The sequence below is a fragment of the Trichosurus vulpecula genome, chromosome 6, assembly GCF_011100635.1.
Source record: "Trichosurus vulpecula isolate mTriVul1 chromosome 6, mTriVul1.pri, whole genome shotgun sequence".
Lineage (NCBI taxonomy): Eukaryota > Metazoa > Chordata > Mammalia > Diprotodontia > Phalangeridae > Trichosurus > Trichosurus vulpecula.
The window spans coordinates 143804088-143829935 of record NC_050578.1 but is presented as its reverse complement, the minus strand read 5'-3'; the positions used below and the strand labels follow the sequence as shown (position 1 = coordinate 143829935).

The 25848-nt window shown below is 35.2% G+C and overlaps 2 protein-coding genes across 2 annotated transcripts in view; one reads left to right on the top strand and one right to left on the bottom strand.

Annotated features, from left to right (window-relative positions):
* The first annotated feature begins 2283 nt into the window (after positions 1-2283).
* LOC118854796 (60S ribosomal protein L29-like) lies at positions 2284-2859 on the top strand. Its single transcript, XM_036765040.1, has one exon. The coding sequence runs from the start codon at positions 2284-2286 to the stop codon at positions 2857-2859; it is 576 nt and encodes a 191-aa protein (XP_036620935.1).
* A 333-nt stretch (positions 2860-3192) lies between these two features.
* LOC118854795 (ephrin type-A receptor 5-like) overlaps positions 3193-25848 on the bottom strand; it is a 37339-nt gene continuing 14683 nt past the window's right edge. The window contains exon 4 of the mRNA XM_036765039.1: positions 3193-3299. Within this exon, the coding sequence (XP_036620934.1) occupies positions 3193-3299 (107 nt within the window). The remainder of the gene's footprint in view (positions 3300-25848) is intronic.

Below are 25848 nucleotides of genomic sequence, written 5' to 3'. Positions count from 1 at the left end.
TGAGGTCAGAGGGGAAGAGGAGAGGATAGATTAGAACATAGCATGAAGAGGATATGAAGGATGGATGACGGAAAAGGATGCAGGACCTATAGTCTCAATTTTTTTCAGCAAGTTCATCAGCTGATAGATAGTAAGGTAGAGGTAGAACTAGGGACTTGAGAAGCAGAAGGTTTGGAACACCATCATAACATAGTACACTGTGAATGAAATTTAACATTCTGAAGCAACAAGGGAAAAGGAAGAGAGGAGGAAAGGGAAGAATGGAGCAAGAGATGAAGGGAGAAAAAAAGAGAAAAACAGAACAGATAGTGAGATAAAGAGAGATGAGAGATTACTAAAATAGATGGGAGCTGATTGCCAGAATTTAATTAGATAATCACATTTTAAAGTAAGAAAAATGGACAACTTAAAAGCTCTTGTTTTTTCTCTGTGAAATAAGAAATGCCTGCATGGGGGGGCAGTGACGGGAATCTGTACAACAGCACCATTGCTTGGCTTGCTTCATGTTTTATAGAACTTCATTTCAAAATGGGAGCTCCAACTGATTTCAAAGTAAACCCTATATTTCTACAAACTACAGCAGTGCTGAGAATGATGAAAAGCATGTACAAGATAGAATGTCAAGAATTTGAAAGTTCAAAATCATCTCTTTTACTAATATATCATTTTATCTTCATAGGTTACCTAGGACCAACCTCTTCAAGAAAAAAAAATGAATAAATAAGACACTTCTTCTAGGAGATTTCATAGGATTTAAAGTTGGCAGGGGTATTGCTTATATTCTCACCCAACTTTCCTTCACAGATGAGGAAACTGAAGTCCTGAAAAGAAACCTCATTCTTCTAATCCCAGTGTCCTTCCAGGCCACCTCATTTATTATCCCAATACAATCTACCTGAAAAGGTCTCTGTGACTTTTGTTTCTCTGATAAACAAAGCCAGCCACTAATTATCTCAATTATTTAGCACATTTAGGTGAACCTTATTGAGACAACTGAATTTCTTAAATTTGTACTTATTCTGACAACTGAAATGTATCTCTTAGCAAGCATTACTCAAGATATTCTATTTGGACCCATATTAAAGACATAATGTATATAATGGCAAATTTTGAAAATTCTAGCATGATGATTCTACTACTCCATACGTTTTAGTGATTAATAAAAGGAGGAACAAAACAAATAGAAATATTTTTTATTTATTTTTACAGCTTGTACTTTCTTAGTATAAGTTCATAAGATCATATCAAACTTTTAAAGCTAGAAGGAAACTCAGCAGTTACAGAGTCCAATATGAACATTTTACAGATGAGGAACTAGAAGACCAAAGAATTAACTAACATGACTAAGTTCACTTAGATAGTAAAAATTTAGAATATAAGTCCTAGTGCACTGAATTCAAATTCATCCCCTTTCCTTTGTGGAAGCTTTGTAGTCTCAAGCCAGGAAATATTTAAGCCGTTGAATCAGTAATGAGTAAACATTAGAAGCTTAGATTCATGGATGTAGAATTGTAATGGACCTCAAAAGTTTAAATGACAACATGAATTGGATACAAATTCTACTAGAAATGATTTGGTAAAGTGGGGAAATATATTGGTCTTGAAATCCAACAACCTGGAAGTAAATCCAAGCTATCCAATTACAACACAACTTTTGCCAAATCACTTCACATCTCAGACTCTCAGTTTCCTTATTTTAAAGATGATGACATTTGACTGAATGATACCTAAGGTCTTTTCTAAAGTCTTCTAAGAACCTATGATCAGTATATATAGCTAACTGATCTAATTTGAATATAAAGTAAAGCTAGGAGAGATGGATAACATATTGAACTAGTGAGTAAGGGTTAAAAAAAAAGATCTAGGGATTTTAGAATATTGGTCCAAATGTAATGACATTCAATTTGTTGTTTATCCTTCATTTTTGAAGAGGACCAATGATGTCGGGAGGGTGATGACTTGACTTGCAAGTCAATTGAATTTAAGTGAGACAGAGCTGTACAAAGTCAGTAGCCTCACTCTCTCCTCCAGAGTCATCAGAATTAGGTCAGGACAAATGGCAATGGCCCCTGATGCAGTAGGACACCTTGGCCTTTTTAAGCTAAGGTCTTTCCCAGATCTCAGTTTGTCTGAGGCAACACCCATTCAGCAATTAAAGTCTAGGTAAAAAAAAAAATTAAGCCTTATTTCCCACACTTCCCCGTGCTCCTTCCTTCTTTCTCTCTCTCACTTTGGCCTCTTCTGGTTGGTGGAGAACCTGTTAGCGCAGTCTGCAGTGTAAAAATGGCACCATCCACAACTGTTCATGAAAATGGAAGAAATGGCATCAAGAAACCTAGGTCACAGAGATACAAATCTCTGAAAGGGATTGGCCCCAAGTTTCTGAGAAATATGTGCTTTGCCAAGAAACACAACAAGAAGGGGCTGAAGAAGATGCAGGCCAACAATGCCATAGCCATCAAGGTCCAAGCAGAAGCCATCAAGGCCCTGAGCACCAAGGCCTCCAAGGCCAAGCTGCTCAGGCCCAAGATCCCCAAGGCCAGTGTGTGGCATGCTGGCCATAAGATGGCTGGCAAGCGTCTAGGCCCTAGGGTCAGCATCAAATATCCAGGCTCCAGGATCACAAAGCCTGATTCTAAGGTTGCCAGAACACCTGACTCCAAGGCTGCCAAGTCTGCCGCCAAGGTCAGTAAGTCTGATCCCAAGGCTACCAAATCTGGCCCCAAGGCCACCAAATCTGACACTAAGGCCTCCAAGTCTCATCCCAAGGCTGCCAAGTCTGGTGCCAAGGTAGCCAAGTCTGATTCTAAGGCCACAAAGCACAGTGATTCCAAGGCTGCTAAGCCTACTGACTGTTAAGTCCAAACCCAAAAATGCTGGTGCTAAAGTTGCTAGTCCCAAGCCGTCAAAATAGAAGCTTCAGGACAGAAGGACTTGTTTAAACTCTAAACCACTGTTTTTTTTTCTGAGTCAGGGTATGATTATTCACTGTTCTGTACAAATAAAGAAAATGGTGAGTCATAAAAAAAAAAAATTGAGGCAAAAGATGCCCTAGTTTGTCTTCACAAAACAACCAGTCTAGGAGGGGAAGACCCATGGAAGTTTTGTCCAGAATAGAAACAATTGCTATTTATACTCATTCTGAGCCATCAAAACCCCCAAAAAATGAACAAGTAAAGTTTGGGCTGGGATCTAATATTGGCCAATCAGTGAGAGGCAGAGTGTTTTCGTTTTAAAGGCACAGTCAAGTAGCTCCAACTGAATCCCAATGGGCTTCATCAAAACCTGGTTGTCCAGAGCTATATTTCAAGAAATCATAAATGAAAACTACATTACACAAAAGCTATTTGTCCCAGTGTTTCAAATGAAACAAAACAATGATACAATAAATAAGTAGGAAAGAAAAAATCTAGCTCCACAAACCCAAGATATCCTGTGCAGTATAAGTGATCAAATTTATATTCCTTTGGACAGAGCACCTACATATAAGGGAATGAATCCTCATGTGGACAGAGGGAGAAGAGGAAGAGTGGGGAATAAGTAGAGGAAGAGTAGGAGGAGGCTCCCAATCCTATGGTTAGTTTGCTTAAGTTCTTTTTATAAAGTTTCCCGGGAGAGGGCATAACCTCCAATTCTAGCTTGTACTATTTCATTTCCTCCTAATATCAGTCTGCATATATTTGCAAAACACATTTTTATTTATTTTCAGCTGGTCTGATGCTTTGTATTATACAAACTTGTGCTCATCAAATCAAATCAAATTAAATAATATGTTCAAAGTATTTTGCAAGCATAAAAACACTATAAAATCCTACCTATAATTATTCATGTTATACTTCCCCAGTAGAATACTGTACAAGCTGTTGATGGTGTGGACTATACTTTTTCAAATATTCCTGGTATAGTTTTTTCTTTCCATTAATTTGTTTTCCTTTAAAGAACATATTTTTGGTATGAGTGGATTTCTTGCTTCATTAAATCCTGCTCAGATGCCTCATTGGGTTGTGGAGTTAGCCCATGGCTCTCTAGGTTTGTAGCAGCTAAACTCAATCTCTCTCATGTCCTGCTGATCTAAAGGGTATCATGTAGGGACCCAAATGACAGACTTTGTATCTTTCATCAGAAGACTAGCCTAGCTAAGTTCAGAGAGGTTTATCACCAGGTTGGCTGCAGGGTGATGAATTTGTCAGCCAAAGCAATTCTCAAAGACTTTACTAAATCCTAGAAAGGATGAGATGTACACTGGTGCAGGGAATACACAGAAAGGAAAACAAGCACAGGTACTAACACAGCAAACATATGATCGAGGATTTATCTTTTCTGTATTTCTTGTTGTAAACATGGTGCTGGCAATCCACTCATCATTTTATTCCCTTCCCCATCTAGTATCTAGTACTGTCTATTAAGGGAGTATGATATACAAACCATATGAGATTAGTCCATTGCAAAGTATAAACATGGATCCAAGCATGGTTGGGGCCAAGGAGGAAGAAAGGGAAAGGGAAAGGGAACATGATGTTATAAAGAAAATTATTGCCAAACAGGAATCTAAGGTAGAAGAGGGTCATGACAAAAGAAAGGCTGATCAGCAGGGTCAACTACTGCAGAAACGATAAGGAGGATCTAGACTGACAAAAGGCCATTTGATCTAGCAACAATGGGGTCTCCTAAGTGATCTTGAGAAAGCATTTTCAGTAAAGTTGGTGGGGGGAGTGATAAGGAAGATGAGTTAACTTTATAGGAAAAATAAAAGTTAATCTAAGTGGGACCAGCAGGGTCTGGTCTAGGAAACTTAGAACATTATAGAATGTTTCAAGATGTTGTTATGGGCAAGTAGGAACAATGTCTTTCTGATGTTATTGGTTTTTTTAATTGGTTTGGGTAGCATTATGTAATTTATTTCTATATTTGAAGTACATATTGTTTAATTAACACATGAAGAATTTTTTAAAGATAAATATATACATAATAGAAATCTAGTGACCTTTTATCAGTCCACAACATCCTTTATTTTTCCAAATATAAGACAATGTATGTATAATTATGTATAATGAATACTGTAAACACAGATACATCTACTAAATTCTATATCACCAATTCCAATGTATAGCAAGTGAAAATATGAAATGAATTCTGGTTGCTATGTGTAAAATCCAAGATATTAAAAGAAATACCTCCCCTACCCTCAAACTGCTTAGCTGAACAGATAAATACATAGATGACTTTAAGGCAAAATAGAATGTGATAAGTCCACATGAAAAGTATAAAGTGCCCTGAGAGATGGCAGAAATATTTACTATGAATTTTGCCTTAAGGAGCCTAGATTTATTCAGCTTTTGAAAATTTGACTCTGAATTAACTTGATATTTTATCTCTAAAAATATTATTCTACATAATTTTATGCTTATTTTTATGCAAAATTTCATTTCATAAGCTATAATAAATTATTTTTGAGAATTCCTTTGTAGAACTTGTTTCGATATTTTATGCTGGTAAAATATAAACAATCATGGCAGTTTAATTAAATATTATTTTTTTAAATCCTGAAAATACAGGGAATAGAAAAGAAACTTCCCATCAAGTAGCTTCTTCTTATTTAAGATATTATAATTATAATATTAAAATGTACCAGTGTGTTTTCTGATATTCTAAAGTTTGCATCTGCCTAATAACAAACTAAGAGAAAGCAGAAATTACTATCAGGGGAGTTATAAATAAAACTATAAAATATTCAGCTGATCCATAATTCATTGGGTCACAGACATCCAGCCATCTGTGCTGGGATGAACTTGAGGCATGGAACAGGATTGCTTATGATGAAGATTTTAGACATAGAATGAATCAAGTCACTGTAAGTGATTTCATATTGTATATCTACTAAAGTATTTAAAAAAAATTGAGGTGTTTTTAAAATATAATGTTTCATGGATTTCCAGTTAAACTCATACATAAGCATTGATGTGAAAAAATTTTGAGTTCATGCAAAAAATGAGGATGCCTATAATTCTAAAATTAAATATATTTTTTAAGGTTCCTAAAAGTAAAATTTCAGGAATAACTACATCTTCCAGGGACCATGGCTATACAGCATCCATGGAATTAGGGATGATAGACACCAGCAAAATCACTTCAACATGGTTTTTGTGCCATTGGGGAAAAAAAATTCTCCCTCTCTATTTATCTCTATCTTTCCATATATGCAGTTCATGTATTATATATACATGCATATAAACACCTACATATATGCATATATGTACACATATAGATGTAGTAAATAGAAGATTTGGGATCTGAACTGAGATCTTTTGGGTCCAAATTCAGCATAATGATTCAACCGCTAGAGGAAAAAAAGGGAGAGAGAATACTGGGAGATAAGGAAAAGAAGAGTACTTAATTAGCATACCTTACATATACAGGAGTTACTAATGTTTTCTTTTTTTTTTTTTAGCCCAGACATGTAAGAGTCTATATTCATATGACAAATGACAATTTAGTGGGTATAGTTTATTGAATAGAACTTTGCTATCAGCTTCTTTCTTTTTTCTTTCTTCCTCCCTCCCTTCCTTCCTTCCCCCCTCCCTCCCTCCCTTCTCCCTCTTTCTTTCTTTCTTTCTTTCTTTCTTTCTTTCTTTCTTTCTTTCTTTCTTTCTTTCTTTCTTTCTTTCTTTCTTTCTTTCTTTCTTTCTTCCTTCCTTTCTTTCTTCCTTTCTTTCTTCCTTTCTTCCTTCCTTCCTTCCTTCCTTCCTTCTTTTTCTTTCTTTGTTTATTCTTTCTTTCTTTCTTTCCTTCCTTCTTTCTTTCCTTCCTTACTTCTTTCTTTCTTTCTTTCTTTCTTTCTTTCTTTCTTTCTTTCTTTTCTTCCTTCCTTCCTTCCTTCCTTCCTTTCTTTTTCTTTTCATCTATTTGTCTGTCTTTCTGTCTGTCTGTGTGTGTCTCTCTCCCTTTCTCACAACCACCCACACCCACCCACACCCACACCCACACCCACACACACACACACACACACACACACACACACAATGCTCCAGAAAGAACCCAACATATATTTCTAAGTTTCAAAATAACTTGAAAATCAAATGAAATACAATCAGCATTGATGGTATCAGAAAAAGGCCTTCCTCAAAAATAAGCACTCAAATCAGTTTTATGGAGTTATAGCTATATTCATATCAATGCAAATACAAACATACCCTGAAATAGAGAGTAAAAACTGATTTTGTACATCAATATAACATGTTTGCTATTTTGAGAAGCTTGGCATATTGATCGTTCAAATTGAATTATTTGTACATCATTGAGTTTACCTCCTAAAAGAGAACATGTATGAAAGAAGGAATTGGAGCCTCATTTCCTGCCTTTCTTTTGTAAATACAGGGGAAAAAAAATAGATTGCCTTGTCCATTGATGCAAGGGGTTCTTAACCTAGGTTCAAGGAACTTTTAACAAAATCAATGTGTATGTCAAAATAACTTGTAAACAGCTCTACCATTTACTGCCTCAACAAATATGCATTAACATACATAGAGATTATTTTTCTCTAGCAAAAAGATAATGTTGAGGTATTATTTGTTAACATATGGATTAGGTAAGTCTATAAATTTTATTTCATATACATTAAGAATATTATTCTGAGAAGAGATACTGAGGTTTCAACATTTTGCCAAAAAGTTTCATGAGACACAAAAAGGCTAAGAATCTCTGATTTGTATTGAGTTGAATTAGCTAGACACATATGTATGCATATGCATTACATGTACATATACAAATGTATATTCATATTTAGAGATACATGCATGTATGCATATTTATGGGGATGAAGGTGTGTGTATAAAGGCAGCTATATGGAACAATGGATAGAATGCTAGGCCTGGACTCAAGAAGCCCACTCTCCCTGAGTTCAAAACCTGCTTCAGACACTTAATAGCTGTGTGACTCTGGGGGAGTCATTTAATCCTCTTTGCTACAATTTCTTCATTTTTAAACTGAGCTGAAGAAGGAAATCACAATCCACTTCAGTATATTTGCCAAGAAAACCCCAAAAGGGGACACAAAAAGTCAGACATGACTGAAAATGACTGTTGTTGTTTTTGTTTTCAATCACATATTACTTTTGTGACTTCAATTGGGGTTTTCTTGGCAAAGATACTGACGTGGTTTGTCATTTCTTTCTCCAGCTCATTTTACAGGTCAAGAAATTGAGGCAAACAGGGTTACACAGCTGGCAAGTGTCTTAGATTGGATTTCAATTCAAGTCTTTCTGCTATGCACTGTACCATGTACCTGCCTGAAAAATGACTAAACAACAACAAGCAATAACAAGAAATATGGATGCTTATTCTGTATACGCCTATGTATATGTGTCTCATTTTGTGATAATAAGAAACTAGGTCATTGAATTTGTGCTGCTTTTGCCTCCAAAGGTTAAAATTTCATAAGGTAAGAATAATAATTGAATGCTTTATTCTTCAACACTTCAATGTATTTTCTCTCCAATAGTACAGACTGCAATCTATCTAGAGCTTCTTATCCTGTGCTTCCTTTGGTAAATATCTAAGGGAATCCACTTAATAAGATGGATGACATTCTCTGCTCTCTTAACATTATGTGGATAGCTATGGCAACAGACTACCCAACTGTTATCCCATATTCTCAGTACACCTCGTGTCCTTGTGCAGCACATGCCAGGTAACAACACTGCAAAGTGGTCAGTAAAATTAACATTAACTTAATTTCTTATATAAAGAAACTAGGTTGTGAAGACATTGATTGAATTGTCCAGAGACAAAGATCTTATGTCTTGTGGCCAGAATTTGAATCCATCTTCTGACTCCAAAAATAAGTCATTCCAATACATGGCCCTCCCTTCTTCTCTACTACAGGTGTTTAGGTTCCTAGACCTAAACTATGATATAGATTGCTTTCTCAATAAGGGAGCTATGTAATATGGACGAACCAAACCATCTTAACATGGCCATTGACAGAAACTAGGAAAATGATATAAAGTTATGAAAACTCTAATATGTTTTTTCTTATATCTTGGAGAAATGATTTTTGAGAAATTCTCATTAAATATCTAGTAGGAATTTCAGCTAGTTCATATACAATAGTACTAAGCTTAGTAAATCTTCAAAGTCATCTTGGAATATTACTTGTGTCTCCAATACAACTTTCTAAATAATAAAAACAAAACAAAAGCTTCAAGTAATTATGTCAATTACCAAATGTCAGAAACACAAAATAAAGACAATATAGTAGAAAGAGTATTGAATATGGAGTCATAAATCCAACACTCAAATTATAGCTTTGCCATAAACTTCTTGTGTCTTTTCAGCCAAATTTAGACTTTTTTGGCTGCCCTCATTTTCCTCATCTAAAAACAGGAGAGTTGGACTCATTGAACACTAAAATGCTATTTTAAAATATACAAATAAGAATTAAAATTAGTTGGCAAGCTTAAAAGAAATCCATCTATACTTCTATTGTTTTTGCTGCTTTTGTGAATATCTGTATTATTTCTGTGGCAAAATAGTATGGATATTCTTTTGGTTCAAATAATGAAAAACACACAGAAGCATACACACAAACTCATATATGTGTAATATTTTGTACACACATGTACGTATATATATATTTATATTTATATATACATATTTATATAAATATATTTGAACAAAGAACAGCCACAAACCAACATACATATATAATTATACATATATATACATATATATACATATATATATAGCACACATATGAGTGTATATGTGATTGAAAATTCATATGTAAAAGAATTCCCTCTCTTAATGCAGACTGTTGATAGCTCCAAAAGTTACACAATTAGACTTGCTGAAGGTCACAAAGTGAATATGTATCAGGAAACATTCAAACTTTGATCTTACTAACTCCAAAGCCTTCTCTCTGTCCACTATAACATGACGAGTTGGATAAGTTATAAATAGTAGAATTTAACAGGATAGACTCTATTCAGTACCTACTAAAAGTTTTATTCCCTTTCCCATATTTCACTCAATTCAAATAGTTAAACCCAATACTAATAAATAAGCTCCATTCAAATAATGAAATAGTAAAATTAAAGATAGTACCCCCAAGGGGAAAAAAAGTTTTATTCAGAACTTAGCAAGTCCTTCAATTCAGTTCTGTTTGACATTTTTTCTTTTATGTGCAAGGCATTTTGTTATCCACCGGAAGCATAAAAACAACAACAAAAAAGTAAGCATCTTATTATCAAGGAACTTATATTTTAATAGGATGCTATAATATGCGCACAGGTACATAAATACAGGTAGTTTTAAGAGGCAAAGAATACTAATGGGGAAGGAAGAATGAAGTGGAAAGGCTTCATAGAGGAGGTGGAACCAGATCTGAACCTTGAACTAAAAAATTTGTGAGAGGATATGCATTCCAGAAATGGAGGATGCCTTATGATTCTCTGGGGTTAAAGATCAACTTTTGAGTTCTTTGAAATTTAATTTATGTAAACCTCACCTTTTTTTTCTACTTACAAAGTCAAGGAGCAAGATGAAATATGTTGTAAGGTTGCTATCAGATCTAAAACTCATGAGCCTATGTAAGGTTAAGATCATATGTAAACAATAATAAAATAATAAAGTGAAGAGAAACTAAACCTTAATATGGACTGTTACATGGTGATAATAAGAATACCCTAGAATGTGGAAAAAAGCTCACAACAGGCAATTCAGTCATAGAATCCTGATTTAGAAGAGATGTCAGAGGTTATCTAATTCAACCTATAGCTGGAATATACTTGAAATATCCTTGGAATATCCTTTATAACATCATCAATGAGCAACTATCTAGACTTTCATTGATGAATTCAGGTGAGGAACAACCTACTGCCTTCTGAGGGATTTCACTTCATATTTGAATGCAGGGAAAATTGCTTGGAAGGTTTCTTGTGCATCAAATCTAAGTTGGTTTCTTTTAAAATTCTGTATGTTTTTACTAGTTCCATTATCTAGAGTAAAAAAAAAATATAAAATGATAGCTTCCTCATTACAACCTTTCAAATATTTAAAATAAGATATACCATGCTTCCCACATTCCCTCTTTATTAGAATTATAAATTTAGTATTAGAACTCAGGACATGTGATTTTAAGCCTAACACTCTATCCATTATTCAATGGGGCTTGTATCAGTTCTCAAGGAAAAATATTCAAGAATATTCAGAAGATTGATAAATTTAATTTTATTCAACAAGTACTGATGGAATAGCTAATACCTGTGGAGCACTATTTAAGTACTAGGAATACAAGAATTTAAAAAAGGCACAGTTCTAGCCCTGAGAGAGTTTACAGCGTAATAATGGTAATATGTATATGCGCACACACACACCCAAATATATACATAATATATAGGCAAAAATATGCTTACTTATGTAGAAATACCTTTACATATTCATATATACACACATATAGCATATATGTATTTCTGTGTATATACATGTGTTATATACTGTAGTAGCAATTTGTATTTGAAGATATTTCCCACCCATTAATGGGCCATGTGACCTGCTCACACCACAGGAAGCCTCAGTCACATATGGTGGGAGGAGCTTCCTGACAGGAAAAGGAAGTTGTGTCACAGGAATGCAGAGAGAGAGAGAGAGAGAGAGAGAGAGAGAGAGAGAGAGAGAGAGAGCTATACTGTGAGTTTGTTTTTGAGAAGACCCCAGCAGGGCATCGGAGAGGTTTTGGGAGGTGTGGCTTCATGTTGTGATATTGTGCACTGAATGTTTTACTGCTCTGAAAATTGGATAAATGGCTTGTGGGATCTGGTCCTCTAGTGTCCGAATAAATGGTTTACTTCTTCTACCATCTATGTGGAGAGTCTCATATACTTTATGATACAGAACCACATAGGCATTTTGACAATTATCATCTCCTTATCGATCGCCTTATTGATTCATATACCTACTTACATATGCACATGAACACACACACATGAATATAAGAGTCAAAGAAGAAATCCTATAGAAAATGCCAATAGATTGAAATGACTTTAAGCATAGACTTCAAGGTTTTTGACTAGCAAGATTAGAAAAGGTTTTGTATAGGAAAGAGGTAATACCTAAAAGCTGAGGCATATCTTACCCATGGAAATAAGGACAGATTTCTCTGCCTTCAACTCAAAGAAGTGTTGTTAAACAATTATAAAAGAAGAAACATGTACATATTCTTTATGATGAAAGTCCAGACAAGTGTTTTGAAATCTGTATCATTCGAATGCATGTATATTTGTAGATAGAAAATGATACACAGATTTAACATTTAATGTTTATGACTCTTAGAAGAATGTCTTAATGTTACTTAAAGTTAATCCAGACTCTATAAAGAAAAAAATGTTAAGAAAATCAAATACATTTTCAATATCATACAGCATTGACCTGAGCACTATAGTTAAAGAGAAAATAAAAGTTACATTCCACATCCTGATGAACACAGAGATGCGTTGCAAGAAAGTGGTGTAACACATAACTGGAAATTGTGAGGATACCCATCAACTGGGGAAAGGTTGAACAAGCTGTGGCATATGATTAGGATGGAATGCTTCTATGGTATAAGAAATGATAAGCTTAATGATCTTAGAAAAAACATGGATAGACTTGCATGAAATAATAAGGAGCTAAATGAGCAGAATGAAGAGAATATTGTATAAAATAACAGCAATGTTGTTTTAAGAACAACTCTGAATGACTAAGTCATTTTGATTACTCTAAATACCCAAATTAACTACAAACAACATATGAAGGAAAACACTCTCTGTATCTAGAGAAAGAACTTACAAATAGTAATAAGTATGGAATGATTTTACATATATGTGTATATATATGTATATATGTAGATATATCTATATACACATACATGCACAATATACATATTTGTATCTAATGGAAGCTATCTCGGGGGGGGGGAGGGAAGAAAAAAGGAAAAAAAAAGAAAGTTAAGTGATAACTTTATTATACGTTCAAAAGGAATAGCAAGTTGTAAATGACTGATTTGCAGTTTCCTGTACAATCTTCTTTTTTTCTATTCTACTATATTATAAAAATGCTTCTTTTATTTCTTAAGTTCAGACCAAAATAAATATTTTTTTAAAAAAGAAAATGTTATCATATTGAGATCCAGTCTTTACAACATTCGAATGTACTGCAGGACCAAGAGTTTTCATTACAATGCAGTTAAAAGATTTTACTACTATGATAACTTGGAATGGCATTTAAGTAGACAAAGTCATTGTGAGAAAGTACACTTTACAAATACAGATAGGAAAGCCATGCTGAAGCCTTGATTTAAAAACAATCAGCGATCATTTTTTTGTTTTGTTTTCTCTTTTCTCCTTTTTTTGAGGGAGGATATATTTATTTTTGGACATATTATTCCATAACCTCAATGACCATTTCTCAAATTTCAATTTTAAAAACTATCTCAAAGTTGAGAAGATCCTCCAAAATGGAAAATATTACAGACAAAAGAGGGGGAAACACCAACTAAGAAGACTGTATAAATTGCCAAACCATATGCCTATCTTCTCCTCTAACCTACATGGGTGTCAGATACTATTGATGGAAAAAAGGAGAAAGGAATAAGAAGTTTTGCAGCCAATTTTTTCACAGTAAATAACATCTTCCTGGTCAAATAGTCAAATGATACACATATGATATTCATTTTTGTTCATTTCTGTTTATCAAAAAAAAATCATCTGACTTGTTATAGCACAACACAGACTTGAAGGTTCATCTTTATGATGATATTATCCATGTAGATGCTAAAATCATGCAAAATTTCTTATAAAAGGAGATGAAAAATTTCATTTGTCTATTGGATATAGCAAATAGTTTGAGAGTTGAAATAACCTGCATAAATTTATAAAGAAACAAGGGAAAAAATCCAATGGACCTTTGAAGAGGTTACTAATTACAAAGAGAAAGATGGCAGAAGATTAGAAGGCAAGATTCAGCAGTAATCTTCCCCATTGAAAAGATTATACAATCCATATTGATTACAACAGAGTCGCATCAACATATTTAAGAATTAGAATTAGAAGAACTGCAATAAAATGATTCTTTTTTATGATCATATTAAACATATTTCCACATTAATCATGCTGTGAAAGATGAATCAGAAGAAAAGGGAAAACAGAAGAAAGAAAAAAAAGAGAATCATATGCTTTGATCTGCATTCAGATTCCATAGTTCTTTCTCTGGATGTGGATAGCATTTTCCATCATGAGTCTTTTGGAATTGTCATGGATAATTGCATTGCTCAGAAAAGCTAAGTCTAACAAAGTCAATCATTACACAGTGCTGCTGTTACTGTGTATAGTTTTCTCCTGGTTCTGCTTACTTCACTCAGGATCAGCTCAGGCATGATTTTTCCAGGTTTTTCTGAAGTGCTCCTGCTCACCATTTTTAATGGAGCAATAGTATTCCATTATATTCATATAGCATAACTTCTTCAGCCATGCCTCAATTGATGGGCATCCCTCAATTTCCAATTCTTTGCCACCAGAAAAAGAGGTGCTATAAATATTTTTCTACAGGTGAGTCCTTTTCCTGTTTTATGATCTCTTTGGGATACAGCCATAGAAGTGACATTGCTGGATCAAAGGATAAGCACAGTTTTATAGCCCTTTACGTGTAGTTCCAAATTCTTCTCCAGAATGTTTGGATCAGTTCACAACTCCATCAACAATGCATTAGTGCTCCATCTTTCCCACATCTTCTCCAGAATTTACCATTTTCCTATTTTGTCATATTAGCAAATCTGATAGGTGTGATGTGGAACCTCAGAGTTGTTTTGCTTTGCATCTCTTACTAATAGTGATTTAGAGCATTTTTCATATGACTATAGATAGCTTTAATTTCTTCATTTGAAAACTGTTTGTATTCTTTTATCATTTATAAATTAGGGAATGACTTGTATCCTTATAGCTTTATACTCAGTTCTTTATATATTTTAGAAATGAGGCCTTTATCATAGATACTGGATGTAAAAAAAATTCCCATCTTTCTGCTTCCCTTCTAATCTTGATGGCATTGGCTTTGTTTGTAGAAAAACTTTTAAATTTAATGTAATCAAAATTATCCATTTTGCATTTCATAATGTTCTTTATCTCTTTTTTTGTTGTTTCTTTCCTTCTCCATAATTCTGACAGGTAAACTACTCCTTGCTCTACTGGTTTGCTTATAGTTTCACCCTTTGTGTCTAAATCGTGTACACAAAAAATGACTCTATTAGTGTTATTGAGGCTAAACTAATCATGTAGTTCATGTGTCAAAAGGCTGTTGAATTAGAACAGAGGGTGTGTGTGTGTGTGTGTGTGTGTGTGTGTGTTTATGTACCCACCTGGCATTTTGGTGAAGCCCAAGGACCCCTTCTCAGAATAATTGTTCATTATCTACATTCACATTTGAAGGAAATGCTGAATTTCAAACAGATATTAGTGAAATTAAAGATGTAACTTTTTTCCTGCACAAGCTCACAGAACTTCTAAAATCTATCCATGGACCTTTGAGATTAAGCATCCCTGAAACAGACACTACTAGCATAGATAATCAGAAAATTTTCTCATTAATAATAACATTGAACTGAGTTTCATGGGTTGTACTGGAGGATATCTAATTTTTTTTCCAACTCTTAGTTTCTGGGGGTAATGGCTCTGCTTCTCCTTCAATTCAGGATTATTCATTATCAATCAACAGACAGTTATTAAGTATCTTCTACGTCCAGATTCTATGCTAGTCATTTGGGATGCAAATATAATGGAAGAGCAAGCCCTTCTCTCAAGGAGCTTATGTTGATTAGGCAATCCCAGGCTAAGAACTCCAAACTCATTTAGATGAAATTGCAGAGGTATTTGAGAGTTGTTCCCATCATATAGTGAAAGGAGATTCATTTTCTTCTTTAGACTCATGATATAAAAGTGCAGAAATTGGAATATTTCCTATTTCAGTCAGTGGAATACAAGAAGTAGACTGGGCAATGACAAAGGACCACTTGACACAGTCTTGACAAATGCCCAATTCATTTTTTTTCTCTGATCTGTTGTAAAAATACTTATTCGATATGTTTAAATTTCAACTTTCAAAACTGGGCAAGAGAACAAACTTAGTGCCAAGGTACTCTTCAAAAAGAATGAATAATTCTTCCTCCTTAATCATTTTCCTTTCTATATCCTAGTTCTGCAAATGGTTAATAAAGTATGAAGGATGGTATATGTAATATGACTATGCTGCTGATGACAGAAAAAATAATCTATGGAATTAATTCTTGCCTGATAATAGATGTTTTCATCTTCAAACGGTATTTACAATTTCACTCAGGGTAAAATCATTTAAAAAACAGGCACACACCATATGAATTCATTGACTTTAGATAGACAGAGATCACTAAAGCCGACAAGCTGGTATTGCTGGATTGATGGACCCTTTCATTTAGATTTGGTTCATGCCACGAGCCTAAAGCAAATCATTGCTGGGGTAGGTATCTAAGCAGCAATTTGCAATATAGGTCATATCCTGAGGCCTTCTACACATGAAGATTCAATAAGCTCTTCATTCCCTTCTTAGTAATGGAAGAAAATTTGTAATAAGGAAGATCAAGAGACAGAATCTAAAAGCACATTTTGTTTGGTGCATAAGATTTTACATCTTTAACAAACTTCCACATGTTCTGTTCATGTTCTAACAAACATGACAATTATGCCTTACTGCAGAACTAACAACCTAAAAAGAATGCAATACAAACTGTTTTCAAATAACGTATCATTGGAACATCAATTAAACCAGGAGTCATATAGAAAATGAAGCTGCCACTAATACTAGCAGGATTCAGCCTGAAGAGATTTTTCTCATTTCTTTTCTTGTCAATAATACAATGAACAAGGGGTCATTAGCACTGTATAATTGATTATACTCATATTAAAACTATCCACAAAGCAAGGGCATTTAACAAATAACAAGGACAACATAAGAAAGGGAAAGGATCTCTTTTTGATAAATGTAAATGTATACAATGACTTAAATGGATTTGAGTGAATCTATGATGGCGTCATACATGTGAGAATAACAAACAAAAACAGAGAAAATGTCAATAAGTAAACCAGAGTAGACATAGAGACAACTAAAGATGAAAAAATTTATTGATACTATTGTGCCTTTGCTTAAAATCAGGGTTGACTTTAATTCCCCCCTAGCACGGAAAAAAGGAAGCCCGGTTGAGCTGTGAGAGCAAGAAAGCAGCAGCAACAGCTGATAGCCCTGACAAGTCTACTAGCCTTTCTCCTTTTCTGGGATTTCCTGAAGTATGATCATGCCTTTCACTGTTTGCGTTTGGAAATTAATCCTCATCCCATTGTCTTTATAGAAGAGTAAAGTGTTGAGAGGGAGAGGACAAGGGTGGAGGGGAAGACAGGAATTAGAAGATGGGGAAGTATGTTATTATAACAGAACAGTATGAAAGTGAAAACATTTTTGTTTTTGTTTCCCTTCTGCTGTGTGTCCTTCTTGGGAGTCTTGCAGGCAAAGAAATAATATTAAACTGCAAGAAGTCTTAGGCATGGAAAACACAAAAGGGTTTGCCTATGAATTCTGTCACAAAGGAAGCAAAAGACAAATGTTTGACAGCAGTTCATGAGCCATTTCCTTTCTCCTAAAGTATGTATGTATGTATTAGAGATCATAGAACCTTCACAAAAACATGAGAATTATGGAGATTACTCCACCCTGCCATCCATAAAATAGTCTGATTGGAATTAAATTCTATCAAAACAACAACAGAAACTGCAGGGAGTGAAAGCTTATACTGTGGCCCAGCTGGAATATCCTGTATATGTTGCCATGGTGACTGCCAATATTCTGTGTGTGTAGGTGATTTGCTGCTACCTCATCTAGGGGTAGGCATCAGCATCTGATACCGACCTTCCAAGTTTTCTATAACTGCTATTTGAGAATAAGCAATGTAATGTTATAGTAGATCTGTTTCAGATGTCCTTTATGATGAGTAGGTTGGTTTTTATGATGCTCTAGATTGGGCAGTTCTTCTGTTGGAAGAGAAAAACTTGACAATATTTTATGGAATAATTGTCACTATTTTCAAATGAAAACATTTAATATCTTTGGATACCCTACCAAAGAGATTTCACTACTGCCATGCTGTGTATATTCCAGCAGGGACACACTTTGGTGGACTATATGAAAGGATTGTATCACCTCAGATCTATCATTGGGCTAAAGATAATACAGTGGTGCTGTACAGATAGAGTGTCAGACTTTGAGTCAGAAGAATCTGAATTTGATTCTGTCTTAGACATTACTAGATTAGATGTGTGACACGGAGCAAGTAACTTAAACTGTTACATCTCACTTTCTTCATCCGTAAAAGAGAGATAATAATATCTCTTCTGACAGAGTGCTGATGCATGCAATGAGATAACCTATGTAGAGTGTTTCCTAAGCTTAAAGAGCTTTATGAATATTATTTTTTTATTATTGTCTTTATTATCACTAGCCTAGAAGAATATCATTGTGAGGAAAACCTTTGAAAGAGGTATAAATGGAACATTAAATGAATATTTTGGCTGAATTTATCTCATGGACATACTAATGGTGGAAGGCACAATTGGTAGAGGGTTTTGAGTAGAGAGTAGACATAACCATTGGGCAGATAAGAGAGCCTTGTACCTAAGCAGCTAGGGATTATAGCATGATGCTAACTAGGTTTTCCATGGTCCAAGTTTCTAATAATGCATCCCTGATCATCTGGTTTGGCAGTTATGGTTGTTTTGCCATTGAGATACAAGAAGGTAGGAAACACTCAAAAGAACTTAAATAGGGTGCTATCTAAGGAACTTAGTGTTAACTGGTGGCACAATGCAGAGAGTGATGGATCTGAAGTCAAGGGGATGAGATCAAATTCAGTTTCAGACACTTAACTCTCTGTAGAACCCTAAACAATTCCCTAACCTTTGTTTGCCTCATTTTATCCAACTCTAAAATAAGGATAATAATATCATCTACTTCATGGAGTTGCCGTTTCAACAATCCGGCTAGCAGCTTCTGTGGGGGTGTAAGATTCACCCATAGCCAGCACCCAGAAAGCTGCCAACAGCACAGGTTCTTTTGATTTGCCTTAATAAGGAAAGCAAGGTTAAAGGGGTTGACAAGCTTACTTTAATTCAGCACACAAATATCATTCACTTAGTTGAGGGGAGAAATCCAGCACCCTGAACTTCAGAATAAAATACAAACAAAGTACAAAATCGACAGACAGACCCAATACAGATTCATAGTTACCAACATCTAGGTTCAGCCCAGGAACTCAGAACAAGGGCTGGCCCAGAGTCACGCACCACCACTGCTGTAAGGAGGAGCTCCAAAGAACAGACAGCCAACCCCTGGTTTTTATATCTTTTTCAGTGTCAGGGGTGAGTCACACATGTGACTCACACATGTGACCTAGAATCATCACAAAGAGGTGGACTTAAACCCATGTGATCTAAAAGCCTCTGCTCTCCCAGACACTTAAACTAGGCCCTCCCTGGAGTTAGCCCCACCTTGGGCCCCACCTTAGTTGCCAATCCACACCCACTAAGGTTTTGCACCTAATAGGGGTTTGGGCGTGGGGCTTAGCACCTAGTAAGGCTCAATGAATTACTCAAAGAGAACAAAAACCAAACTATTCAAGGGTACTTCTTGAACTAAGTGCTAAGGAGCCCATTTTTGGTTACCAACACAGTTGTTTTTAGGATCGAATGAGATAATAATATTAAAAAGCACTTCTCACAGTCCCCTGAACATAAAAAGCACTAGATAAATATATATTATCTACCCCACCCCATTAGCCCCTCTACATAGAATCCAGCCCCTTCTTATGAATAGAAGCCTGAAATGGATTTTATAATGATGGTGGTAAAAGAAGAGTCATCCTAATTTCCTGGTAATAACAGTATCAGCAGACTAAAGAAAGAAAGAAATACAGAAAGCTCTAAAAGTATGAAGAAAGCATCTTGCCATTTTGGCCATGGGTTCAATTCCCACCTATGACACATACTGACAACATGATCTGGGGTCCCTCACCCCAGGAAATAATGAACCTTCTTCTAGCAACTTATTTCAAAGTTGAAAGAAGATGATGACCTATATTGGCAGAAGAAGGTTCTTCCTCTTGGAGTTCTCCATACCAGTGCAAAAAGATGCCTAGTCCTTTGTCCCCTATCTCATTTAAAAATGTGTAAGCTTCTTCACCATGATTTAAAAGACTGTTAAACCCACAAAACACTTGACATATATGGTGAGTATTATAAGAAACTTATCCATGGATTAATATCAATGATTAAGGAGATAACAGTTGCCCTCTAATGTACCTCAGTAAGGCATGTCTCAATTAATGGAAACTTTATAGAGTATGATGAAAATTTGAACTAAACTTCTAAAGTAATTCATATAAATGCACATGAATTGTTGAATTGTGAATGGTTCATACTTTGAAGAAGACTTCCTATTTGCATGTATAAAACCAAATTTGGTGTTGCTTTCTTTGCTCCTACTCCCACCGATGTGTGAAGTATCCTATCAGGGTTATGCTGTTAATGCAAAGAGTTAGAGATTCTAGAACCATTGCTTATGAAATTTCATAGGTATGCTCCCTATTGATTATCAGCCAGATTGAAATAGCTTTCAGAAAAGGCCTTTACTAAAAACTATTAATTGTTATAGAAATTCAAGGTTTTGAAATTCATGGTTAACTCTCTTCTTGAACACAGAAGATCTCAGGAAAGACTGGCTTAAATGTAGAGAGAAAGTGTATCCAAAGGGTAAACTCATAGCTTCTGGTTATTAGAAGTCTGTTGGTGAGTCATCATGTAGTTCTTCAAAAGTGATATGACCATAAATGTTTAATAACAAGCTCTGAGAAAAGAAAATGTACCCAAAACACACTTTTAAGTCTAGCATTTTTTCCATCATTTACTTCCATCCAATCAACAAATTAATAAATCAAAGTCTGATTTATAGCATTTGCCAATTTCTGATGCATAAATGCTCACAATGAAAATTTAACAACCAGCTCACAAACAACTTCTAAATGTTTGCAGCACATCCCTACAGCCTCAGGTATAGCTCTCTACTAGTATCTTAGGGTCAGTATCCTTGTAAAGTCTGGAAAATGCCTATCTTCAATCTGTCTAATTGATTTTCCCTATACGTCCTAATGCTATCAGCCACCGTTAGTCCAGGGATACTTCTAATAGCTCCAATAGTAACTTCAGATCTTCCAGCCCTTTGAAGTTCAAATGACCATCACCTGGTCAATAGAAAAGGGTGAAGGAAGAAAGAAAATTACCCTCCAGCACAAGGACAATTCTCTCCGTGAAGGATGTCATGAATAGATTCCACCACTGCTACACTGGTCTGCTGTTTAACTTCCTGTAACACACTTAGACCAAGAGGAGGTATGTTTGATTTTTTTTTTTCCCACACAGTCATATGATATTTCCAATGTGGCTTCATCTACCTTCACTCTTCATTCTTCTAAAATTAATTATGAACTGGTATACTCTTGGTTTAATAATTGAATTATTTGAGCAATTTGGGCTTTCTCTGAGTACATTAATTGGCATGAAATTAATGATTTTCAAAGTCAGCCTCAGCCAAAACCAGACCAAACCAAAACTAAAAACAACAAAAAAACAGAACAACCCAAAGAAATTAAATGGTGAATATTACAAAGGGATAAATAACAAGAACTATACAATCACAAATTTAGTGTTAAAAAAGACTTTAAAGCTCTTCTAGTTGAACTTCGTCATTTAACAGTGAGATAAGTGACTTGCCCAAGATGAACAAGTAGAAGAGCCAGGATCCAAACCCAGATCCTCTGGGTTCCAACTCCAGCATATGCTTTTCTCTATGTATATTGACTCCAGGAGATAGTAAAATATTACCTGAATGTTAAACAAGCATCTTAAGCAAACCAATTTTAGAACATTGAGTCACTGATACACATTCACTAATAATTTATATAACTGAAATCATCATTGCTACAACAACACTTATTTTCTACTTTACCTCTCCAACACAAATTAAATGCATATGGTGGTACTGCATCTCCCAATAAATCTCACCTCTTTTCCTCCTGTGCTTTGTGGTCCATGAATCACATCTATCTGTATTTTTAAACCTTCATCCAGTCCTCTGTTATGATTTGCTTTCTCTCTTCTTAAACTTCTGCCCTACCCTTTCTGTCCATGTGCCAGTCCAGCCCTCAAGAGTCAGTGCACACTGCCTGTTTTTTTTTTTTTTTTGTTTTAGAACCAACAACAACAATTTGGCCACTAAGTTCCATCAACAGAGATTATGAGCAAAGCAGGGGAACTCACTTCCCTTCTCCAGGGGAGCCAAAGAGAGTAGGCATGCTACATTCTGAGGCTGCTCTTCTTCACACACTCCACATTTCTGTGTTGGTTTGCAATAAATCTGTATTTCAGCAAAAAATGGGGCAGCTAGGTGGCACAGTGAGTAGAGCACTGGCCCAGGAGACAGAAGGACCTGAGCTCAAATTTGGCCTCAGGCACTTGACACACTTACTAGCTGTGTGACCTTGGGCAAGTCACTTTACCCCAATTGTCTTGTGTTTCCCCCCCTCCAAAAAATTTCTCTCTTATTGTTCCATTCTGCCTTTTCATCAAATCACAAGTGAGAAGTCCAATGCAAATCAATGTCTCTGAGTGCTATGAAACTGATACTAACGACATAATAATCATTGGAAAATGAAAGCTTGTGTATTTGCTCCAGAAAACTTCCAGCAGTTATCTTTTGTTACATACATTTTAAGGAATTCTTTCAAAGGTTTTTACTTTTGCTTTCTCCCTGACTTTTTCCTCCAGCATTGGGTTGTATGTGCATGTATAAAGTCTGAATGGTCTATTGTTCCACCTCTTTCCCTCTTAGAATCTCACATGGTTAGAAAGACTATACAAAGGTATTTATTATGTAACAGAGCCTATGAAACCCAGGAACAGATCTCTATATAGTTCACTCTCTGTCTGGAAATGAACAAAGTTGGGATGTCATGGAGAAAAAATACAAAATACAAACTCCAGCAACCTTAAACTATGTATCTTCCTGTTCTTCTTCACGTAATTATTCCATCTCCCCTCTCTGTCTTTGCACTGGCTGTCTTCTATACCTACAATATGCTCCCTCCTTCCTTGTACCTCGCAGAGTGCTTGATTTCCTGGAAGATTTTACTCAAAATTCCATCTTTTACAAAAAGACCTTTTTCAGTGCACCCAGATCTTACTGTCTTTAATGCTAAGGTTACATCTATTATGTATGTATATGCCAATTTAGCTGCATGTTATTTCACTCAGTAGAATGTAAGCTCCTTGAGAGCAATAACTAATTTTCTTTGTATATGCCACTCTTCTAGGGCTTTCAGGTAGTTCAAGAACTCTTAAATTATCTCTCTTAAATCTGTTTTTCAAGACACTTGTTTTTAACAGTGAGATATTTCACATTTTCTTAATTTTTTTCTCATTCTTTTGATTTTGTTTAGTTCTTGGTCTCTCATGTAATATTTTCTTCCATCGCTAATTTCTTTTCCAAATTTTTCTCCTACCTCTCTTATTTGATTTTAAAAATTATTTTGGACCTTGGACTGTGACCTGGAACATGGTATGGGCATTGAAATAGAGTGAACCTAGTTTTAGCAAAGAGTCCCCTACAATCTCTGTCAGAACAGTTATCTGACTCTCTCCACAACCACCACCATCCATGGCCTGAGAACTCCCTAAACTACTGTTGCCACCAATGCAGCTGCCTGGCCTAAAACTGTTATGTAGTCTCTACCAACATTTTGATGAGACAGACCTTTCTCATTGACCTCCTAACTTGTCTTAGGCTGGAAAATTATTGTACCTGGCCTTTTATTGGTTCTGTTTCCCCAGAATTCAATATGAGGCAACATTTTAGAGTTGTTGGATGGTACTTTTGGAGAGCTCAACTGAGTGCTTCTCTACTGATGTGATATAACTGATGTGATGATAAAAAACATAATAATTAAGGGGTGCAAAGGGATTGCTCTGGGAGAAGAAGTAAGGAGGAGGTAGAAAAGGGTAAATTCCATTATATAAAGAGGCACAAAAACATATTATAGTAGAGGGAAAGAAGGGAGGGAGAAGAGCAGTATTTGAGCTTTACTCTTATCAGATTTTGTTCAAGGAGGGAATAACATACTCTGATAAGTATAGAAATTAAACTTGTCGTACAGGCAGTAGGAAGGGAAAGGGGGAAGAAAAGGGGGGAGGGTTAGAAGGGAGGGAAGAAGTAGCAAGGAGAAAAGTGTAAGATAAGGGAGAGTTGTCAACAGGGAGGGAAAATTGAGGAAGGGGGTGGTCAAAAGCAAAACTCTTTTGAGGAGTAGAAGGGAGAAGGGAGAAATAAAAGCATAACTGGGGAGCATAGGATGGAGAAAAAGACACAGATAGTAATCATAACTGTGAATGTGAATGGGATGAACTCTCCCATAGAATGGAAGCAGATAGCAGAATGGATTAAAAACTGTAATCATGCCATATGTTGTTTACAAGAAATACATTTGAAACAGGGGAATACACATAGCATAAAGGCAAAAGGCTGGAGTAGAATATATTATGCTTCAGCTTCAGTGAAAAAAGCAGGGGTAGCATCCTAATCTGAGACAAAGCTAAAGAAAAGATGTATGTAATTAAAAGAGATAAGGAAGGAAAGTATAGCCTGCTAAAAGGCACCATTGACAATGAAGCAGTATCATTACTTAACATATATGCACCAATTGGTACAGCATATAAATTCTTAGAGGAGAAGTTAAGGGAGATACAGGAAGAAATAGACAGCAAAACTATATTAGTGGGGGATCTCAACCTCCCCCCTTTGAACCTGATAAATCTAACTTCGAAATAAGCAAGAAAGAAGTTAAAGTGGTGAATAGAATTTTTTTAAAAAAGTAGATATGACAGACCTCTGGAGAAAACTGAATGCAGATAGAAAGGAATATACCATTTTCTCAGTGGTACATGGCACATACACAAAAACTGAACATATATTAGGGCATAAAATCCTCACAATCCAGTGCAAAAAGGCAGAAATTGTCAATGCATACTTTTCGGATCATGATGCAATCAAAATTATTTGTAATAAAGGGCCATGGAAAGATAAACTAAAAATTTACTGGAAACTAAATAATCTAATCATAAAGAATGAGTGGGTTAAAGAAGAAATCATAGAAACAATCAATGACTTCATTCAAGAGAATGAAAATGTTGAGACAACATACCAAAATGTATGGGATGCAGCAACAGCAGTTCTTAGGTGAAACTTTATATATCTAAATGCTTACATGAATAAAATAGAGAAAAAGGAGATCAATGAATTGGGTATGCAAGTGAAAAACCTAGAAAAGAACAAATTGAATATCCCCAATTAAATACCAAATGAAAAATACTGAAAATCAAAGGAGAGATTAATAAAATTGAAATCAAGAAAACTATTGAACTAACAAAACTAAGGGCTGGTTTTATGAAAAAATCCAATGAAATTGATAAACCTTTGGTCAATTTGATTAAAAAAAAGAAAGAAGGAAACCAAATTACCCATATTGAAAATGAAAAGAGTGTATTCACCTCCCATGAAGAGGAAATTAAAACAATGATTAGGAATTATTTTGCCCAATTATATGCCCATAAATTGGACTATCTTAGGGAAATGGATGAATATGTACAAAATATAAACTGCCCAGGTTAACAGAAGGGGAAGGAAAATATCTAAATAACCC